Here is a 21,018-nt window from a genome sequence, read left to right as displayed (position 1 = left end):
TTTTCTACCCATCAGGAAAATTTGCACTAGCTTGATGATCCCCCTTTCGTTCAGTCATATTTGTTGAGCGCTTACTGTGGGCAGTGCACTGTACTAAGAATGTGGGAAAGTACAATACAAAAATAAACGGTGACATTCCCTGCCCACAACAATCTTACGGTCTAGAGGATGAGCTTCCAGAGCTTCCAAAGGCCCCGTTCTTTGGGGCAGTTGGGAAGTGCACAGAGGGTGATTCCTTTGGGCTGGACGTTTTGGTTCTCAAGGGAGAGAGTCCATGTCAATTCCCAACTGTCATTTCTTTCCCAGCACTTGGTACGGTGCTGGGAAAGAGAGTGCACAGAAGGTGATTCCTTTGGGCTGGACGTTTTGGTTCTTAAAGGAGAGAGTCCATGTCAGTTCCCAACTGCCATTTCTTTCCCAGCACTTGGTACTGTGCTGGGAAAGACTTAGACTTTTCGGGTGATGTGAGGGTGGGCTAAATCTGGTTTTGTGAAGTAAAAGAAGGTTTCGATATGACTCAAATGAGATGTTTTGGTATTTCTGGAAGGAAAAGAAGGTGGAAGCTGCAATAATAATTATAATAATAATAATGGCATTTATTAAGTGCTTACTATGTGCAAAGCACTGTTCTAAGCTCTGGGGAGGTTACAAGATGAGCAGGTTGTCCCACGGGGGGCTCACAGTCTTAACCCCCATTTTACAGATGAGGTAACTGAGGCCCGGAGAAGTTAAGTGACTTGCCCAAAATCACACAGCTGGCAATTGGCAGAGCCGGGATTTGACTCTGACTCCAAAGCCTGGGCTTTTTCCACTGAGCCACGCACGCTGCAACGAACAGTGTCTTCTCCACCTCTGCTTTATGCCCTCCGGGCAGCTTGCTTATCCTTAATAACACTGGGGGCAAGGATTTAGAGGAAGCTGCTGTTCTGCTGACTGTGTTTGAAAGTCTGATATTTTTTTTTTCTTTAATTTTTGGGGAAATGAAGTGTCCTTTTTTTACCATCCATCGAACTCCATTGGTTTCTTTCTTTTTCACAGACCTTGTGGTATAAGGTTTAAATTACGGTAATTACTCATTTAATTAAGACATGATCTTATAAGAAACTCATTTCTGGGTATTCCAAGTCCATGAAATGTCTGTTGGTTTCTCGAAGCTATCGGGGCATATCCTTTTTCAGCACTTTCGTGCCGCTTCGATTTTAATATTAACATTTCAGTTATACTTGAAGAAGATGTTTCTTTAGTACTCTTGAAATGTGTATCTGTGTATTTAAAATGAGTATTCTTTTCTTTCCCCCCAGTTCTTTGTCCAACGTAGAATGGGCCACGACGTCAGAAACTGCGATGGATCTTCCTTGGACCACAAGCCAGATTTCCTTGAGCATCATTCTAAAAGCGATTTGGAAAAACAGCTTACTCGCACACAGCAATAGTATTCTTTGTCCAAGAACAATCAGTATTATCAGGCTTAGGCTCTCCTAAATAATGGTATTGAAATTTAAAATCACAAATTTCTTTTGACTTTTAAAAATGTATAAGCAGGGAGGCAAAATCATTTTAATTGTCTAAAAGCAATGGATTTAATTATCCTTCCTTAAGAATATCTACAGTTTTAATCTAAGCTGCACTGAAGGGTTAAGTATTGAGAAATTTATACTATAGGATGTGTTCTTCAGTGGTAGCGGGCACTAACACTGATTTTTAAAAGCATATTCATCAGTATAACATTACCTTATAGTATTGTCCAGCGAGAGCAAATATTTTCAGGTATATGCTGCTCTTGAGGAATTAAGAAGAAGAAGATATTCCTTTTACTCACTTCTTGGTGAATGTGGGCCGTCCAATTATTGGAGAAAATGTTTTTTAGAGCTAACAACTTATTTTTAGCACTGGGGTTTTTCAATTTTTTACCTATTTAATAATTTTAATATCCTTTACTGCTTCTCGTTTTACTTTGTGTTTTGTTTTTAATTCCGTCGTAGAGATAGAAAGAAATCAATCACATGAAAGAATAGGTTCTCAACCCTGTTGCTTGAGAAACTGTACGCTACAGCACTGCCCCAGTCTCCCGAAGTGTGCATTCTTATTGATATTTAAATTAATATATGTGCATATTAATTCCAATGCTGGAATTACCTGCCTTTGGCTATATCTTTGTCATGATGCATTGTTGTCAGTCTGTACGATTAAAGCAATTCTATGTAATAAATGTAAAAAACTAAAATTTCAAATATCCTCAGATGCTTTGATTCTAAAAATGAGTTTTCTGGTGATGTGGAGTGAGGTGTGTCATATGTAGTTCTTGAGAACCTACAGCTGCGTCGAATGAGTGGTTCCCCCAAACCCAGTTAATTCGCTGTAAAACCAGTTCCAGAACTGTGGAAAACAGCATGGTCTAGTGGATACAGCGCGGGCCTGGGGGCCAGAGGACCTGGGTACCAATCCTGGCTCTTCTGCTTGCTTACTGTGTGACCTTGGGCAAGTCACTTCTCTGTACCTCAGTTTCCTCAACTGCAGAATGGGCATTCAAACCCTGGCTTTTTCTGGTATTTGTGCCAGGTACTGTGAGCCCACTGTTGGGTAGGGACTGTGTCTATATGTTGCCAACTTGTACTTCCCAAGCGCTTAGTACAGTGCTCTGCACACAGTAAGCGCTCAATAAATACGATTGATGATGATGAGGTACTGTACTAAGTGTTGGGATAAATACAAGCTCGTCAGTTTGGAGCTAGTTAAGCGACCCCCCGAGCGGCCTTCCCAGACTGAGCCCCTTCCTTCCTCTCCCCCTCGTCCCCCTCTCCATCCCCCGCATCTTACCTCCTTCCCTTCCCCGCAGCACCTGTATAAATGTATATATGTTTGTACATATTTATTACTCTATTTATTTTACTTGTACATATCTATTCTATTTATTTTATTTTGTTAGTATGTTTGGTTCTGTTCTCTGTCTCCCCCTTTTAGACTGTGAGCCCACTGTTGGGTAGGAACTGTCTCTATATGTTGCCAACTTGGACTTCCCAAGCACTTAGTACAGTGCTCTGCACACAGTAAGCGCTCAATAAATACGATTGATGATGATGATGATGATGATGATGGACACAGTCCCTGTCCCACGTGGGGCTCACAGTCTTCATCCCTGTTCTCCTCATCCCTGTTCTCCCTCCTACTTAGATTGTGAGCCTTATGTGGGACAGGGACTGTGTCTGACCTGATCATCATCATCAATCGTATTTATTGAGCGCTTACTATGTGCAGAGCACTGTACTAAGCGCTTGGGAAGTACAAATTATGACCTGATGAACTTGTCTCTACCCCAGTTCTTAGCCCTCACAGCCGGGAGATAATCCCAACTGCTCCAGGCCCACAGGTGTTTTTTTTTTTTTAAATGGTATTTGTTAAGCACGGACTATATTTCAAGGACTATTCTATTTTAAGCCACAGCAGCTCTGTTTTGAGAAGTGAGAGATCGTGCTGATGGATTAGGGAGAACAGGCCTAACAGGAAAAGGTTTGTATTAGCCCATGGATGTTATCATAGAGAAGCAGCGTGGCTCAGTGGAAAGAGCACGGGCTTTGGAGTCAGGGGTTCAAATCCTGACTCCACCAATTAGCTGTGTGACTTTGGGCAAGTCACTTCACTTCTCTGTGCCTGTTACCTCATCTGTAAAATGGGGAGTAAGACTGTGAGCCCCCCATGGGACAACCTGATCACCTTGTAACCTCCCCAGCGCTTAGAACAATGCTTTGCACATAGTAAGTGCTTAATAAATGCCATTATTATTATTATTTTTATTACTATTATCAAGCAATCATATTTATTGAGCACTTTCTATGTGCAGAGCACTCTATTAAGCCCTGGGGAGGGTATGATTTTAATATTTTTTTATTATTTTTATTATTGTCAAGCAATCATATTTATTGAGCACTTTCTATGTGCAGAGCACTCTACTAAGCCCTGGGGAGGGTACAATATGACAGATTTGGTGGAACATGTTCCATGTTCCCAACGAGTTTACAATCTATGTGGGTGGAGAGGATCAGATATTAGAATAAATTACAGATAGAGTGGGAATCAGCATGGCTTAGTGGAAAGAGCCCGGGCTTGGGAGTCAGAGGATGTGAGTTCTAATCCCGCCTCTGCCACTTGTCTGCTGTGTGACCTTGGGCAAACCTATTGACTTCTCTGTGCCTCAGTTACCCCATCAGTAAAATGGAAATTAAGATGTGGGACAAACTGATTACCTTGTATCTACCCCAGCGCTTAGAACAGTGGTTGGCGCATAGTAAGCACTTAATACCATAATTATTATTATTAAATGGTGGAGTGTAAGGATATATGTGAATCAGTGCTGGGGGCTGAAAGTGAGGGGTGCAGATCTGAGTGCGTAGTCAACACAGAGGAGAGGGCAGGTAAGGGAAAAGAGGGTTTAGGGAAAGCCCTCCTAGAAGTGGTATGATTTTTGGAGGGGTTTGAAGGGGTTGGGGAGATTGGTGGTCTGTACAATCTAGTCTTACTGTTGGAACCGATTTTTTAGCAGATCGGCTATATCGCCTTTATGTGTAGGCTTGGTTTGTCAGGATTTGGTCCATCACATTTGCTCAGAGATCGGCTGGTTTTTGTGAAGCATCATCCGAGTGAAGCAGCAAACTTCGTTATATGTTTGATTTCCATCAGAGGGCTTGCCAAGGGGTGATTAATGCACGGACTCCCATTCTCTTCTCTGGGCTACTTGTTCAATTGCAATGCTCTGCTGACTCTACAACGATCGCAAATCTTTTGCATGTGTTTTTGTGCGAGTATCCAGGATATGGTCGTCAGCACCACCGAATGACTGTCTTGGGATTTGCTTATTCTTCTACCTCAATAGGATCTGAGCCAAACACAACCCTATTGAGGATAAAAAGCACCAGAAAAAAGCCATAGTTGATGTAAGAAATTCCATCATTGGGTTAGGTCAGGATTGTCAATATGGTGCTCGCGGGAAGTGTGATGGCTACCCTCCTTTAGAATGTCAATCGATGGTATTTACTGAATGCTTACCGCGTGGAAAGTACTGTACTAAGCACTTGGGAAAGTACAATTAGTCCAGGATTCTGTCAATATGGTGCTCGCGGGAAGTGTGATGGCTACCCTCCTTTCGAACGTCGATCGATGGTATTTACTGAATGCTTACTGCGTGGAAAGTACTGTACTAAGCACTTGGGAAAGTACAATTAGTCCAGGATTCTGTCAATATGGTGCTCGCGGGAAGTGTGATGGCTACCCTCCTTTCGAACGTCAATCGATGGTATTTACTGAATGCTTACCGCGTGGAAAGTACTGTACTAAGCACTTGGGAAAGTACAATTAGTCCAGGATTCTGTCAATATGGTGCTCGCGGGACGTGTGATGGCTACCCTCGTTTTGAACGTCAGTCGATGGTATTTACTGAATGCTTACTGTGTGGAAAGTACTATACTATGCACTTGGGACAGTACAACACAATGGAGGCAGATGTGTTCCCTGCTGCACAAATAATTTAGTCTTGGGGGGAGTCAGATATTACAATAAATTACAGATAGAAATGGTAGAGTGTAGGGATATGTATGTCAATGCTGGGTGTTGAGAATGGGGGGCGTAAATGGTACAGATTTGAGTGCACAGGCAACATGGGGAAGGTGGAGTGAAGGAAATGTGGGTTTAGGAGTTCTTTTGGAGATGTGATTTTTTTTTGGAGGGCTTTAAACAGGGTGGGGGAGAGTGGTGGTCTGCCAGATATGATGGGGAAAGGGACTTCCAGGCCAGAAGGAGGATGTGGTCAAGGGGCCGGCTGCGGGATAGACGAGATTCAGGTAGGTTGGTGTCAGAGGTGTGAACTGCGTGGGATGAGTTGTAAGAAATCAGCAAAGTAGGAGGGGCAGAGCTGATTGAACCCATATTCACAGTGACATTTTTCTCCGTTAGAAGTAAAGGTTGTGGCAGGATTCCACTCCCAAAAGTGCCCTGGGGGTGTGGTTGCACAAATATCTTCTTGTACCTAGCAGTGAGCTCATTGTCACTTATATCTCATCCTGCATACTTTATTCGTTTGTTGGAAATACTCCCTTCTGGGTAAAAGCTGATCTGGTCAGAGATTTGCCTAGCCCCATTGAACTTGGAAAAACTGAAACAACTGGGATAATCTTAGTACGGTACTCTGCCCATAGCGCTCAATAAATGTTTGAATATTGAATAATATATGGTGTAATATATGGTCTAATTTTTAGACTGTGAGCCCACTATCGGGTAGGGACTGTCTCTATGTGATGCCAATTTGTACTTCCCAAGCGCTTAGTACAGTGCTCTGCACATAGTAAGCGCTCAATAAATACGATTGATTGATTGATTGATTAATATGGGGCTGACTGAAGACATGCAGGCTCGGACAGATACTATGGATCCTCTGTGGGACAGCAACCTAATTAATTTGTACCTACCGCAGTTTTTAGAACAGTGTTCGACACATAGTAAGCGCTTAAATACTTTAAAAGAAAGTAGTCGGTTCTAGGGCCTCAGCTTCAGTCCGGCCAATGCCAGAACAGGTGATGTCAATCAAGTCCCACTTTAGACATTTTGGTTTGTGCCTCCGCAGGTTTTACCCTATGCTTGACTCCCTTAATAATAATGATGGTATTTAAGCGCTATGTTTAGTGGGTACCAGGTGATCAGGTTGCCCCACGTGAGGCTCGCAGTCTTAATCCCCATTTTCCAGATGAGGTAACTGAGGCTCAGTGGAGTGAAGTGACTTGCTCAAAGTCACACAGCTGACAACAACCGGGATTAGAACCCACAACCTCTGACGCCCAAGCCTGTGCTCTTTCCTCTAAGCCACGCTGTTTCTGTGCTCATAATCTTAATGATTAGCTACCCACCCACCGTTCAAGAGCCACTCAAATGGGTTCAGTCCCAGGGGTCTGAAGCAGTGTGGCTCAGTGGAAAGAGCACGGTCTTTGGAGTCAGAGGTCATGGGTTCATATCCCTGTTCTGCCAACTGTCAGCTGTGTGACTTTGGGCAAGTCACTTCACTTCTCTGGGCCTCAGTTACCTCATCTGTAAAATGGGGATGAAGACTGTGAGCCCCCTATGGGACAACCTGATCGCCTTGTAACCTTCCCAGCGCTTAGAACAGTGCTCTGCATGTAGTAAGCGCTTAATAAATGCCATCATTATTATTATTATTATTCACTGGTTAGAGGGGGGGACCTGGATCGCACAGTCTGGCCAAGTGGATAGAGCACAGGCCTGGGAATCAGATGGACCTGGGTTCTAATCTCTACTCCTCCCCTTGTCGGCTGTGTGGCCTTGGGCAACTTACTTCACTTCTCTGTGCCTCAGTTGTCTCCTCTGTAAAATGGAGATTGAAACTGTGAGTGCCACGTGGGACGGGGACTGTTTCCAACCCGATTTGCTTGTATTCACTCCCTGGCGCTTAGTACAGCACCTGGCCCACAGTTAAGTGCTTAAACACAATTATGATTATTATTCTGCTCCAAGCCGAGCCAAGGAGGGGCTGAAAAGACCCAGAGACATTTTGACTGTGGTGGCATCGTTTCTCAGTGTCTTTTGGAGAGAAATTTAGCCCTTATTCCTCCTCCACTGTCACACGTTTGTGATCCCTTGCTCACTAAAGTGAGCCTATCTGAATGGATAATTCCTCTCCTTCCCACCACAGTTATAAGGAGGACTGTGACTTATTCTACAGTCGAGCCAAATTTTAAAAGTGCGCTTTTTAAATGAACAAAAAGTACACGGAACTGCAAAACTGCAGTGCACTTCAAGTGCCACATATCTACTTTATTTTTCAGGAAATTATATTTCTTTTACAAGAGCACAACAGGAACCAAAGTAAAATAGTGTAATGGATACAGCACTCAGGATAAATCTTATCTTTAAAATAATAATAAAAGAAATTTACACCATGTCCTATATCCTGTTAATATTTTAGAATATGGCCGTGATTGTAGAACAAAAGCAAGCATTTACAATTTCTGGATAAAGACTATTTTCTTACGCCAGGTATGGATTATTTGACTCAACAGAATTTTGTAGTACTTGGGCAGAAGTTAATCTTTCTTCCACATCACTAGCAATTTTATTTTGGAAACAATATTTTTCTGCCCTCTGATAAATCCTTTTTCTTTGATGCAAACAGCTAGAACACCTTTTGGATATTCTAAAACAAAAAAAAAATTGTTAATCTTCAGATTAATAAATTAGGTCATAATAATAATAAATTAATTATTCGTTTTAAAGTTCAGCAATCTCTTTCCAAGTATTTAGAACAATACTTGAAATTTCCTTTACAAAACAGAACCTATTTTCTTTTCACATTAAGCATACTGGGTATCTGTCTTTCACAAGCATTTGTAAAAGAAAAGTCAATGCACAAATGGGTAATTAGTAGAAAAGTGCTAAGAGCTGTTTGAAAAGTTAACACTATAGTATACAGTCAGTTATAATTGAGGCAAACTACAACAAACTTCCAGCTTAGTGTGGACAATATTCCAGTAGTTGGTTCAAACATTTGTTTGAGGAAAAAAAAAAATAAAATAAAATATCCCGGAGCTGATTAGTACTGAGTGTGAATTGCCATCAGTGTCTCTAGCCAGTGAGTTAATTTCAAACCAATTTAAAGCAGTTCCCGGCAAATAAAAACCTCAAAAAAAAGGAACACCCTTTTCCACAGCAAAAGCAATGCTCACTGCTGATGGGCATGTGACAGACAGCTACACACCCACACACACACAAACGCACGTGTGTGCATGTACGTTTACACACACACAAACACACTCCCATTTTCAAATTAAACTATAAGGTAGAATGAAATCTTTTTAGCTTTCCAAACGCGTATGTGATTAAGTACTGATGTGGAATGCCTGTTCATCCGTCTCTGCTCTAGTTAAAACCTCCGATAAAAATACATTCAACAGGGAAAAAAAAAAAAAAACCCATACAAATTGTATGTGTATAAATATATTCGTGTATATAGATATACACACACTCACAAATACTTTTGATTTTTGCAGTAAAGTTATTTACATAAATATTCCTATAATTGCTAAAGTTTAAAGAGGCATAATCTCCTTTTTTTTTTCTGAGCTTCAAAAAAGGTGCTTGAATAATATACAATTAAAATTAAGCAGCTTCCTAGGATGGAAGTAGTTTCTAGTTTGTAGAACCAGTAAATAATAAGGAAAAAAAATCCTAAAAAAAACAGTTCTTTTAAAAAGCTGTCTTCTTTCAAGCAAGAGCTTCCAACAAAAAATCTAAATCTTCTCGTACTTTTGAAACTATGAACAATCAACACAACAGAACAAAATGAAAGCAACAGCAAACAAATGAACAAAAGCCCCTGGACATGCCTGGCGTTCTTTGACATTTTTTTTTTTCCTTCCTTTGCTACTGTTGTAAGAAAAGATCCAGTGCTCGTATCAAGAAATGACTCGGGGTCTCATTCATTTGCTAATTCGGCCAGCTACCGGCTGACTGGCTTGGAAGAAATGAAAAGGAAAGCAGCACAGGGTATAATCGTATACATCCCTAATAACCCGCTTTAAGAGAGATTTTGCAAAACCTTTTTTTTTTTTTCCTCCTTGCTTTCTCGCTGCCTACAGCACATTCTGATTGTATAGAAAGAACTGTGGCTAAGCAACCCCTGGGATGGCTGGTAATGATTCTGATTTACGCGGCGATAGTGCTGAGGGTTGATGAGGTGGAATGACAACTTTGTGGTTTCCTTTCACCTAGGCTAGGTTTTGTTGTAACAAACGCAGCTTGCGAGCAACGGGAAAAACCACCGGCTCGATGGCGGGCTCTTTGAATTTCGTTTTGCGTCGTTCTTCTCCGAGCCCGGCCCATTCCTCTTCCACCTGGCCACTCACCAAGGACCCCCCCTGCTCCCCATAACTCACTGCCCTCCCCGCCCCCCAACCCACCCCGCTTTCTCTAGCGCTAAATTACAAGCGAATGCATCGTAACGACTTTGAAAACTTTGGTTCTAAGAAAACACTTGGTCAGTTATCATGAGGAAGAGTGGGAATGCTTGTTCTGGCACATTGCGGTAAAGACAGAGCCCATCCCAGGAAAGTCTTAGAGCTGTACATGAAGTCACAAATCCAATACAATCCACTAAGCAAGTGCACAAATTCTAGTTTAATTTTAATAGCAGAGTCAGTCTCTTTCTGTCTCTCGAAACCTCGCCAACGCCGCAGGTCCTCACACTGTCTGATAGAAATTATCTGCCTGTAGGTTGTTCTGTTTTTGCATGCTGTAGAAGCCACTGAATCTTGCATCCGGGTCAGCAATTCTTAGCATTCTCTGGGAACTATCCACTTGCACCATGGTTCCTTTCTTGCAATCCACGTACACCAGCTGATTGTTGAGGCATGAAGGCTATTGAAAAAGGAGGAAAAAAAAAATCCACTGTAATTAAGTGATAATGCACTGATGGCTGGGGTGCACACAGTAAGCGCTCAATAAATATGATTGAATGAATGAATGTTCAGCCTGTCCAGTCTCCACCTTGCCTCAGCTTCCTTATTTTTCACTTCCAGCTTCCTTTTATGCCCCGCCTTCACAATTCCCTTATCCTCTCCTTGCTTCTGGGCATATCTCCCAAACTTATTCTCTCCAACAGCGGGTTTCCCCCTTCCTTTCTTTGGCAATTTTTTCAATCCTTGCTCTTATAATAATAATATGATGGTGATGGTATTTGTTAAGCGCTTACTATGTGCCAATTACTGTTAAGCACTGGGCAGGATACAAGGTAATCAGGTTGTCTCACATGGGGCTCACAGTCTTCATCCCCATTTTCCAGATGAGGTAACTGAGGCCCAGAGAAGTGAGGCGACTTGCCCCAAGTCACACAGCTGACAAGTGGCAGAGCCAGGATTAGAACCCATGACCTCTGACTCCCAAGCCCGGGCTCTTGCCACTGAGTCATGTTACTTTAGGTAGATTTCCAGTGTTATGTCAGACGATCTCAAGCTGTTAAAGCTCATCAGGCAAAGTTTAACTTGCAAGGTCTCTATTTATACAAATTAGATTGTGTCTAATGGCTCCTTGGAAAAGCTCATAAAAGCTAATTTACTATATTGCGGATTATATCCTCCTAAGTAGGAGCCTTTAACCCTAAGTTGTTCCTTAACAGGGATGGCGGAAGACTACAGATGGATGGGTGACCATTTTTTTTTTTTCTAATTTCCATACTGAAAAAGAATGGGATTGCTTTAGTTACCTTACCTTAGTTGGTGTTCTATAGCAGGGTACCGGTATCCACTGTTTTTTCCGATTGATTAGCAAGAGGGCAATTATAAGGATCAGGGCGGTTACTACTGGAACCGTAACCCAGGCAACAGAGTCGAAAGAAGTATCTTCATTTAGGTGCGGTTCACTACCTTCTCTGTAGCCCACTTGAAGGTGACCCATATCTGAAAAAGAAACAGGAGACCCATTTATTAGCAAAACCCAAGCCAAACGGAGGGCTACCACAACAGAAAAGATACCTCGTTTCTTCTCTGCTATGAAAATGGACAGCCTCTTATAACTACTCAATCAATAAGCGCTTAGTACACTGCTCTGCACACAGTAAGCGCTCAACACGACTGAATGAATGAATAATAATTGAGTGTTTAATGTGCGCAGAGCAATGTACTAAATGCTCAAGAGAGTCTTAGACAAGAGTTGGCAAACATTCCCTGCTCACATGGAACATACAATCTAGTGGGGGAGACGGATGTTAAAATAAATTTAATCACTGTTGTGATGTACGAGTGCTATGGGACCGTGGATGGGGGAACTATCAAGTGTTTGAAGGATACAGATTCAAATGCACAAGTGACACAGAAGGGAGAGAGAAGAGGGGAAAAGAGGGATAAATCAGGAAGTCCTCTTGGAGGAAATGTGAATTTAATGAGGCTTTCAAGGTGGGGAAGAGTAGTGATCCATCACATATGGAGCAGGAAGGAGTTCCGGGCCAGACGGAGGACATGGGCAAAGAGTTGGTGGTGAAATAGATGAGACCAAGGTAAGTGTTTGGATATCTCCAGACTCTTTTCTCCAATGAAATCTTACAACCCTTCACTCACTCCCCTCCTTTCAGCTTTGTTTTTCAGCTGATAACCCACTGAGAAAACATCAAAGGCAGAAGGAAGAATTCTTGACAGAACAAATAACTTTTGATCGGCTGCCTCTTACTGTGGAACCATCTCTCGTACGCTTTTATTTTTGCATAATCTCTCCTCCGCAGTCTACTGTAAAGGAAAGCCTGGGACTTTAGAATCTACTCTTCAAACTTCCTTCCTGACCTCCGTTTTCCCTACCTCAGCCCTTTGAGCCAAAACAATCACAACATTTACTGGTCCATCATTCCAACAAAATGCTGGGGCTCTCTATTACCGCTCCGTCCACTTGGTTTATCATTTAGAAGTCCTGGGATTATACCCTCTGCCGTTTATGACGCCAGGCTAGGAGTTCTTTTCTAAGAGAAGCAGTGTGGCTCAGTGGAAAGAGCCCGGACTTTGGAGTCAGAGGTCATGGGTTCTATTCCCGGCTCCTCCACGTGTCAGCTGTGTGACTTCGGGCAAGTCACTTCACTTCTCTGAGCCTCAGTTCCCTCATCTGGAAAATGGGGATTAAGACTGTGAGCCCCACGTGGGACAACCTGATCACCTTGTATCTCCCCCAGCGCTTAGAACAGTGCTTTGCACATAGTAAGCGCTTAATAAATGCCATCATTATTATTAAGAGCTAGAACAGGTATTGCACACTGCAGAGATACACTTTGGGTAGGCAGTGGAGTGAGATCTGGGCAAATAACTGCTAATGCTTTGTCAAATGACATGTAGAGAGGTGATTTCTGAGCAAGAGGACCCCAGTGTGACTCATTCTTCAGTATGGCAGTTCTGGAGGTAACTATCTGATCAAGGGGCAGATTCTGATTACAGTGTTATTTTGATTATAAGAGTGCCACGGAAGTTGTAGTATAAGCAAAACACATCCTCTTTGTCTCCCCTGTAAGCTCACTGTGGGCAGGGAGTGTTCCCGTTTATTGTTGTACTATACTCTCCCAATCGCTTAGTAGAGTGCTCTGCACGCAGTAAGTGCTCAATAAATACATATGAATGAACAAGTTATAAACTCCTTGGGGGGAGACTTACAAAATGTTTATAAGCAGGGAGAGGAGGAGGAGGAGAAACAACAAGGATCAGGTAGGAGAGTGAGTGAAGGGCTAGGATGAAATATCAGAAGAAATAACTGCCCAGAAATAGATGTGTAAATCCTCTAGACTGTAAACTTGTTGTGGGCAGCAAACACGTCTACCAAATCTGTTGTACTGTACTCTCCCAAGTGCTTAGTGCAGTGCTCTGCACACAGTCAGCGTTCAATAAATACCACTGATGATGTTGAGGGTGGGTTTATGTATTTGTGTATTTAGACCCACCCTCAGCATCACCGTCAGTGATACTTATTGAGCGCTGTGGGTCCAAATACACAAATTTTAGGAGAGGGTGTTGGGAATTCATTGGGGAATGTTTCCTGGAGGAGGTGGAATTTTTTAGGACTCTGAAGATAGAATGGGACAGTATTCAAAATCTTGCCCCTTACCACACTGGGGAGTAGACGGCAGACATTTGGCAAGCCTTCACCTTTTAATTTTTAACTCATCCTAGAAAAATAAAAAGGCTGTGACCAGTTTCAATGTTTGCAGCAAGGGCTACAGGAAGTGCTGTGAGGGTGGAGGAAAGACCAGTTTTAAGACTGGTCCTCTGAGCTTTTTGGAAGCAGTCGACCTAACGAATCGTGTTCTACGTCCCCTAGACCCAACAAACGACAGGCATCTTGCAGTGTGTGGCGAAGGTTACCTCGGGGGAGGTGGCCGATTTCATTTTCACTGGGGCTGGGCCAAATCGGTACTTCAAGTTCAATCTCTCCACGCTGGTTTGTCTTCTCAATGGGGATATTGGTGGGCTCAGGTATATACATCTCTGAAAAGAAACATTTTCAAAGAGATTACAGAAAAGCAATGCATTTGGCTTATCTTTAGTCTCTACTGGACATTTACTTTAGTAATATGTAGCTGTTAGTTGTAACAGATAGTTACAGATAGTTGTAAGAAATCAGTCTTCTAGACCGTGAGCCCGCTGTTGGGTAGGGACCGTCTCTATATGTTGCCAACTTGTACTTCCCAAGCGCTTAGTACAGTGCGCTGCACACAGTAAGTGCTCAATAAATACAACTGAATGAATGAATGAATGAGCTACTTCCTTAGTTCCTCATCATTAAATGTTTGATCACAGCTTTACCTAGGCTGAGAACAACAGGCATTCCTGCTATCCTCTCTACTTATGTTACTGTGTTATGGATTTCCTCACCCCCTTACCACCACCATTTCACTGCAGTAACTTTCGCTAAGTAATTCAGTACCAGGTGAAATTTATTAGTTTATGTGGAATAATTTCCTATATTTTGCATGTTACCATCCTAAAAAATGTTGCTTCTCTGATACATCAATATCAGATCAAAAAATTTTTAAACTTTGACATCAGCAAGGACCCCAGCCACCTCTTCTGGCTTTCCAATCCCACTTTTCCCCCATCCCAGTTGCTACAATGGGTCATGCATATAAATTCCTGTGAGATCCCTCCCTATTTGAGCATTAATTATTAGCTGTCACGAGCACCAGAGCAGTATAAGTGGCTCATCCTTTGCTTCAGGAAAATCCATCACCAATTAACTCTATATTTACACAGTATCTCACTGTAGTACCTGGGCACGTTGATAAAAAAACACTCTTTTAGCATGAAGTAACACCAATTCAGGGAAAACTATCAATCCTTGTTCTAAATTCATGCCACGCTGGGCCCAAGTCCACAACAATTTCATTAAGACTTTTCAGGTCTCCTACAAAGAGACCATCTTATTTTCTGCTGGATTCACCTTGGGTTGCTTCGTGGGACTAGCAAGAGCTAACCAATATGCTTATGAAACACGATGGCAAGTCTTAATCTTTAGAATTTAAAAGTGAAGGTCATTAACCAAGTGACCTTCCCTTTAAGTTAGGATCAAGCAAGGGTTCTTCTCTTGCCCTTTATTCACCATACAAGCGAAACATTTTGGTTATAGCAAAATCACTCATGGTAACCAACACCTGGACACTAATTCTCACTATCCACCAGATCAAGAATGGGATAGTCTCAGCATCTTATTCCCCTCAGGAACAAGACTATTTATCCCACAGGTTTCTAATACAACGTAAAATCTAACTGCGCTGAAAAAGAGCCAAACTGCTCTTGTGTCTCCTGGGGTCCTCCCAACAAGTAATCAGCCTCTCTTCTTTGCTGCTGAAAGGTTCATTTCTTGAAGAAAGGCTTACTCAGGTTTCTCCTAGCCACCTGAGATCTGAATATGCCTAGAGAAGACTAATGGCTGCAGCCACTCTGGATTGGCTCAAGGTATTCTTCTTCCAATTAGTTCACGCACTCCATTCCCATGGTTTACACATGTACCTACACCAGTGCTTAGTACAATGCTTGGCACATAGTAAGCACTTAAACACCACAGAATTTATTATTATTATGCTTAACATGAAATACATAAATCAGAGTCTATGCACAGGCATTACTTCCATTTTTTGGTCCTGAATAAAGCCTAACACATTGGGGATTTCTCAGGAAATGTGATGATGGTGATAATAATAATAATGATAATTTCAATATTTATTGAGTCTTTACTATGGGCCAAACACTGTATTAACCACTGGGGTGAATGCATAGTTATTAATTGGATATGGCCCCTGTCCCTAATGAAGCTCACAGTCTAAGTAGAAAGAATAGCAGGTATAATGACAATAGGTATTTGTTAAGCACTTACTATGAGTCAGGCACTGTTATGAGCGCTGGAGTTGGGTTTGGGTTGGACACAGTCCCTGTTCCTCACAGGGCTCACAGTCTTAATGCCCATTTTACAGATGAGGTAACTGGGGCACAGTGAAGTGTAGTGACTTGTCCAGGATCACACAGTAACGAGCTGGGACTAGAACATATGTCCTTTTGACTCCCAGGACCGTGATTTTACAGAGGAGGGAACTGGGGAACAAAGAAGTTACGTGGCCTGCCCAAAGTCGCACATCCAGCAAGTGGCAGAGACAGAGACAGGATCAGAACCCAGGACCTCTGACCACCAGATCCATGCTCTACTATCAATGGTATCACCAAATGCCTTTTCCCAAATAAGTTTCCAGAATTTAAATCCAAAATGATATGCTGTCATCCTAACATCCTTTTAAGCTAGAAAGGGGACAGGTATTTTCACACTTTACAAGCACTAAAATAAGGCACAGTTTTAAGTAACTTTCCCAAGTCCTCCCTCTAAAATGAAATAGGTCTTCCAGGCTCCTTCAAGTGCTTAGTACAGTGCTCAGCACACAGTAAGCACTCAATAAATTTGACTGAATTGAATTCTATTAAGGGCTCACCTTCCTTTACATCGGATGAGTACTGTAACTCTCTTTGCCGGCTCTCAAAGGTATTCCACAGCTCAAGGACTAGGAAGCAGATACTATGTAAAGTGTCCTTTGGAGTGAAGTGGATTTCTGCAGTAGGCAATATGGTCTGAACCGGAATGTGTTTTCTTTACCTAGGAAGTGCTACTCTGCTAAGAAAGCTACCTTAAAAACAATGGCAATTTTTAAGCACGAAGGTAATAATCAGGTGAGACACAATCCCTGTTCCACAGGGGGTTCACACAGTTTAAATAGGGGGAAAAAGGGTACTGAATCACCATTCTGTTCTGGGTTTGGGATTACTGGGAGCCCCAGTTTCACAGTGCTCCCCGACAGGGTTCAAGCCATACAAGGGACGCCGGTCATTAACACTAAATCTGTTTTAACACTTGTTTGTAGTACCAAACAGGTTCACGGCCAGCGAAAGAGACAAGAGGATCTGGGACTCAGCCTAGGTGAGGATAGATTTCATAATATGAAACCTGGTTTGCATGGAAACTTGACAGAGTTTGACTCATTACCTAATTTGTGTGGAAAGATATGTGGAGACGGAAGTGACTTAGGCATTGCTATTAGTATTTCACCACCTCTTTAGATTCTTTAACGTAAGCGTAAAAAAAAAGTTTCTTTCCCTTTCCTTAAAGACCAGTTAGAATTTATAGTTACTGAAGGATTGGGGAAACTGATCAGTACCCAAATGCTACTTCTAACCACCACGGGCACCGTATAACCTTAAGGTCTGTGAACCAGCTTTCCTGTCACATGGTACAATCCCACATCAGTCCCTATTACAAAAGCCAGTTCACACAAACCAGCCAAGCCAACCTGAGAGAGGACGCCGCCATCGAGGGACTGTGAGCCCGTTGTGGGCAGGGAATGTGTTTACTAACTCTGTTCTTTCTTCCTCTCCCACGTGCTTAGTACAGTAAGCTCTCATCCTATCCCGTCTGGACTACTGCATCAGCCTTCTCTCTGATCTCCCAACCTCGTGTCTCTCTCCACTTCAATCCATGCTTCATGCTGCTGCCCGGATTATCTTTGTCCAGAAACGCTCTGGGCATATCACTCCCCTCCTCAAAAATCTCCAGTGGCTACCGATCAATCTGCGCATCAGGCAGAAACTCCTTACCCTGGGCTTCAAGGCTGTCCATCACCTCGCCCCCTCCTACCTCACCTCCCTTCTCTCCTTCTACAGCCCAGTCCGCACCCTCCACTCCTCCACCACTGATCTCCTCACTGTACCTCGCTCTCGCCTGTCCCGCCATAGACCCCCGGCCCACGTCATCCCCCGGGCCTGGAATGCCCTCCCTCTGCCCCTCCGCCAAGCTAGCTCTCTTCCTCCCTTCAAGGCCCTGCTGAGAGCTCACCTCCTCCAGGAGGCCTTCCCAGACTGAGCCCCTTCCTTCCTTTCCCCCTCGTCCCCCTCTCCATCCCCCCCATCTTACCTCCTTCCCTTCCCCACACCACCTGTATATATGTATATATGTTTGTACATATTTTTTTTTACTCAATTTATTTATTTATTTTATTTGTACATATCTATTCTATTTATTTTATTTTGTTAGTATGTTTGGTTTTGTTCTCTGTCTCCCCCTTATAGACTGTGAGCCCACTGTTGGGTAGGGACTGTCTCTATATGTTGCCAATTTGTACTTCCCAAGCGCTTAGTACAGTGCTCTGCACATAGTAAGCGCTCAATAAATACGATTGATGATGATGATGAGTAAAAATATGATTAACGAACCTAGAATATTATAGCCAGGCACCTACAGAGAGGGTGAACGAATATCCGTGAAGCAAATGGTTCTGATGAGCAACTTCGGGGTGAGTTCCAGCCAAGGCCCCACATCCTATTCCTCCTTGCAACCTGCCAGTGCACTGCAGAACTGCTCCATTGGCCAGTCATTCATTCAATTGTATTTATTGAGCACTTACTGTGTGCAAAGCACTGTACTAAGTGCTTGGGAGAGTATAAGACTGAGGGCATTGATTAGACTGAGTAACTTCAATGTTATCTCAAACTTGTATGTTTGAGGTATGCTGGCAAAATATGTTGCCAACTTGTACTTCCCAAGCGCTTAGTACGGTGCTCTGCATACAGTAAGCGCTCAATAAATACGATTGAATTTTATTTTATTTTGTTGGTATGTTTGGTTTTGTTCTCTGTCTCCCCCTTCTAGACTGTGAGCCCACTGTTGGGTAGGGACTGTCTCTATGTGTTGCCAATTTGTACTTCCCAAGCGCTTAGTACAGTGCTCTGCACATAGTAAACGCTCAATAAATACGATTGATGATGATGATGATGATTGAATGAAACTTCCGAGCCAGGAGAATCGTGGAAGGGGCACATCAAGTATGGTCTCCAGCACATACTGTGTTAAGGCTGAGAGGGGCAGAGACCACAAGGAGAGATTCAGGGGGGACTAACCAATCTTAACAAGAGAACTGGATTTCCCTCAGAGCCCCCTGGAAAGTAGCATTAACAACTGTGTTGGGGTTGATATATCCACTCTCTTTCAGGGAACTCAAGAACTCTGTTTTTTTTTTTAATGGTATTTGTTAAGCACTTACTATGTGCCAGGCACTGTACTAAATGCTGGGGTAGATACAAGCTAATCAGGTTGGACACAGTCCAAGTCCTACAGGGGGTTCACTGCCTGAATCTCCATTTTAAAGAGGAGGAAACGGAGGCCCAAAGAAGTTAAGTAACTTTCCCAAGGTCACAAAGCAGGCAAGTGGCAAAGGCATGATTGGAACCCAGGTCCTCTGTTTCCCAGGCCCATGCTCTTTTCACTAGGCCACACCACATCAACATCTGACATAACTAGGGGGAGGGAAGGGGGCAGGCAAAAGTCTCATTCAGAGAATGAGCTCATTAGAGAAGCGACACGGTGTTGTGGGTGGAGCACAGGCCTAGGAGTCTTAAAGTCATGGACTCTAATCCATGCATTTAGCTTTAATTCTATTTGTTCTGACGACTTGACACTTGTCCACATGTTTTGTTTTGTTGTCTGTCTCCCCCTTCTAGACTGTGAGCCCGTTGTTGGGTAGGGACCGTCTCTATATGGTGCCGACTTACACTTCCCAAGCGCTTAGTACAGTGCTCTGCACACAGTAAGCGCTCAATAAATACGATTGAATGAATGAATGAATGAATAATCCTGGCTCCGTCACTTTGTGTGACCTTGGCTAAATCGCTTCACTTCTCTATGCCCGGTTACCGCATCTGTAAAAGGGGACTGAGACTCTAAGCCTCTAAGCTCATTAGAGAAGCAGCGTGGCTCAGTGGAAAAAGCCCGGGCTTTGGAGTCAAAGGCCATGTGTTCACATCCCGGCTCTGCCAATTGTCAGCTGTGTGACTTCGGGCAAGTCACTTCAGTTCTCTGGGCCTCAGTTCCCTCATCTGTAAAATGGGGATTAAGACTGTGAACCCCCTGTGGGACAACCTGATCACCTTGTAACCTCTCCGGCGCTTTGCACATAGTAAGCGATTAATAAATGCCATCATTATTATTATTATTATTAAGCCTCACGTGGGACAGGGACTGTGTCCAACCTGATTTGCACATATCCACCCCGGCGCTTAGTATAGTGCCTGGCACACAGTAAGCGCTTAACAGATACCACAATTATTATTATTATTCAGTCTGCAAACTGACCCTTTCTGTCCAGATCAGACGATCGTAACCCCTGACAACCCTAGGGCAGCTAAGCACCTCGATTCCCAGAGAAGGAGCACAGAACTAAACAGCACAAATCCGGGAGCCAGCCAGAGTCGCTTTAATTTCATGGGAAAAGCCGCACCGTCCCATCCAGCAGGGCAGGGCCGCGGGTTCATTACCTGGACACATTGGGCAGCAACTTCCCTCGACGTTGATGGGCTCAGTACAGGGCAGAGGTGGGCAGCTGACCGTGGAGCACAGAGTCTGACCCTGCAAGCAGTAGCAGTGGGTGCAGCTGTCTATGTCCCAACGCTCCTCATCGGCGTATGTCTTTCCGCTGAAGTGACACACCACCTTCTTCGGCATCGTATCTTCTGGGGGGAAATGACAAAGCCGTCAACACTTGAGGTGACCAAATACAAACGCTGCACCAATGTGGAAAAATGGCCTATTGGGGATCATCCAGACCAAGTGAGCTGCAGGCATGCAACAGAATTCTCAGAGGTCAGTGCAACTTTTAGACTCGCTTAGCTGCACCGATGAAACACAGAGGTTCAATTCAGCGCTTAACAAATGCCATTATTATTAATACAAGGGAGAAGACCATCACATCCCTGGGTGCTGGGTTGCTTTTTGGGGGGCTGAGGGGATGCTGAGTTAGGATGTATGGGTTCACTCATTCATTCAATCATATTTCTTGAGCGCTCATTGTGTGCAGAGCACTGTACTGAGCACTTGGGAAGTACAATTCAGCAACAGAGACAATCCCTAACCACAAAGGGCTCGCAGTCTAGAAGTGGGTAGACACACGTCAAAACACGTAAACAGGCATCAGTA

General features: G+C 43.3%; 2 protein-coding genes across 4 annotated transcripts in view; one reads left to right on the top strand and one right to left on the bottom strand.

Annotated features, from left to right (window-relative positions):
• FEZ2 (fasciculation and elongation protein zeta 2) overlaps positions 1–2,116 on the top strand; it is a 39,803-nt gene extending 37,687 nt beyond the window's left edge. For all 3 annotated transcript variants that reach the window (XM_038772593.1, XM_038772591.1, XM_038772592.1), the window contains one exon: positions 1,302–2,116. In XM_038772593.1, coding sequence (XP_038628521.1) covers positions 1,302–1,318 — 17 coding nt within the window. In that variant the 3' untranslated portion in view covers positions 1,319–2,116. The remainder of the gene's footprint in view (positions 1–1,301) is intronic.
• Positions 2,117–9,959: 7,843 nt separating this feature from the next.
• Positions 9,960–21,018, bottom strand: part of CRIM1 (cysteine rich transmembrane BMP regulator 1) — a 227,383-nt gene continuing 216,324 nt past the window's right edge. The window contains exons 17-20 of the mRNA XM_038771661.1: positions 20,361–20,555; positions 13,881–14,003; positions 11,260–11,447; positions 9,960–10,410 (exon numbers count right to left, since the gene is read on the bottom strand). Coding sequence (XP_038627589.1) covers positions 10,234–10,410; positions 11,260–11,447; positions 13,881–14,003; positions 20,361–20,555 — 683 coding nt within the window. The 3' untranslated portion in view covers positions 9,960–10,233. The remainder of the gene's footprint in view (positions 10,411–11,259; positions 11,448–13,880; positions 14,004–20,360; positions 20,556–21,018) is intronic.

The sequence above is a fragment of the Tachyglossus aculeatus genome, chromosome X1, assembly GCF_015852505.1.
Source record: "Tachyglossus aculeatus isolate mTacAcu1 chromosome X1, mTacAcu1.pri, whole genome shotgun sequence".
Lineage (NCBI taxonomy): Eukaryota > Metazoa > Chordata > Mammalia > Monotremata > Tachyglossidae > Tachyglossus > Tachyglossus aculeatus.
Note: the sequence above shows the minus strand (reverse complement) of the source record. Positions and strands in the feature narration are given on the sequence as shown.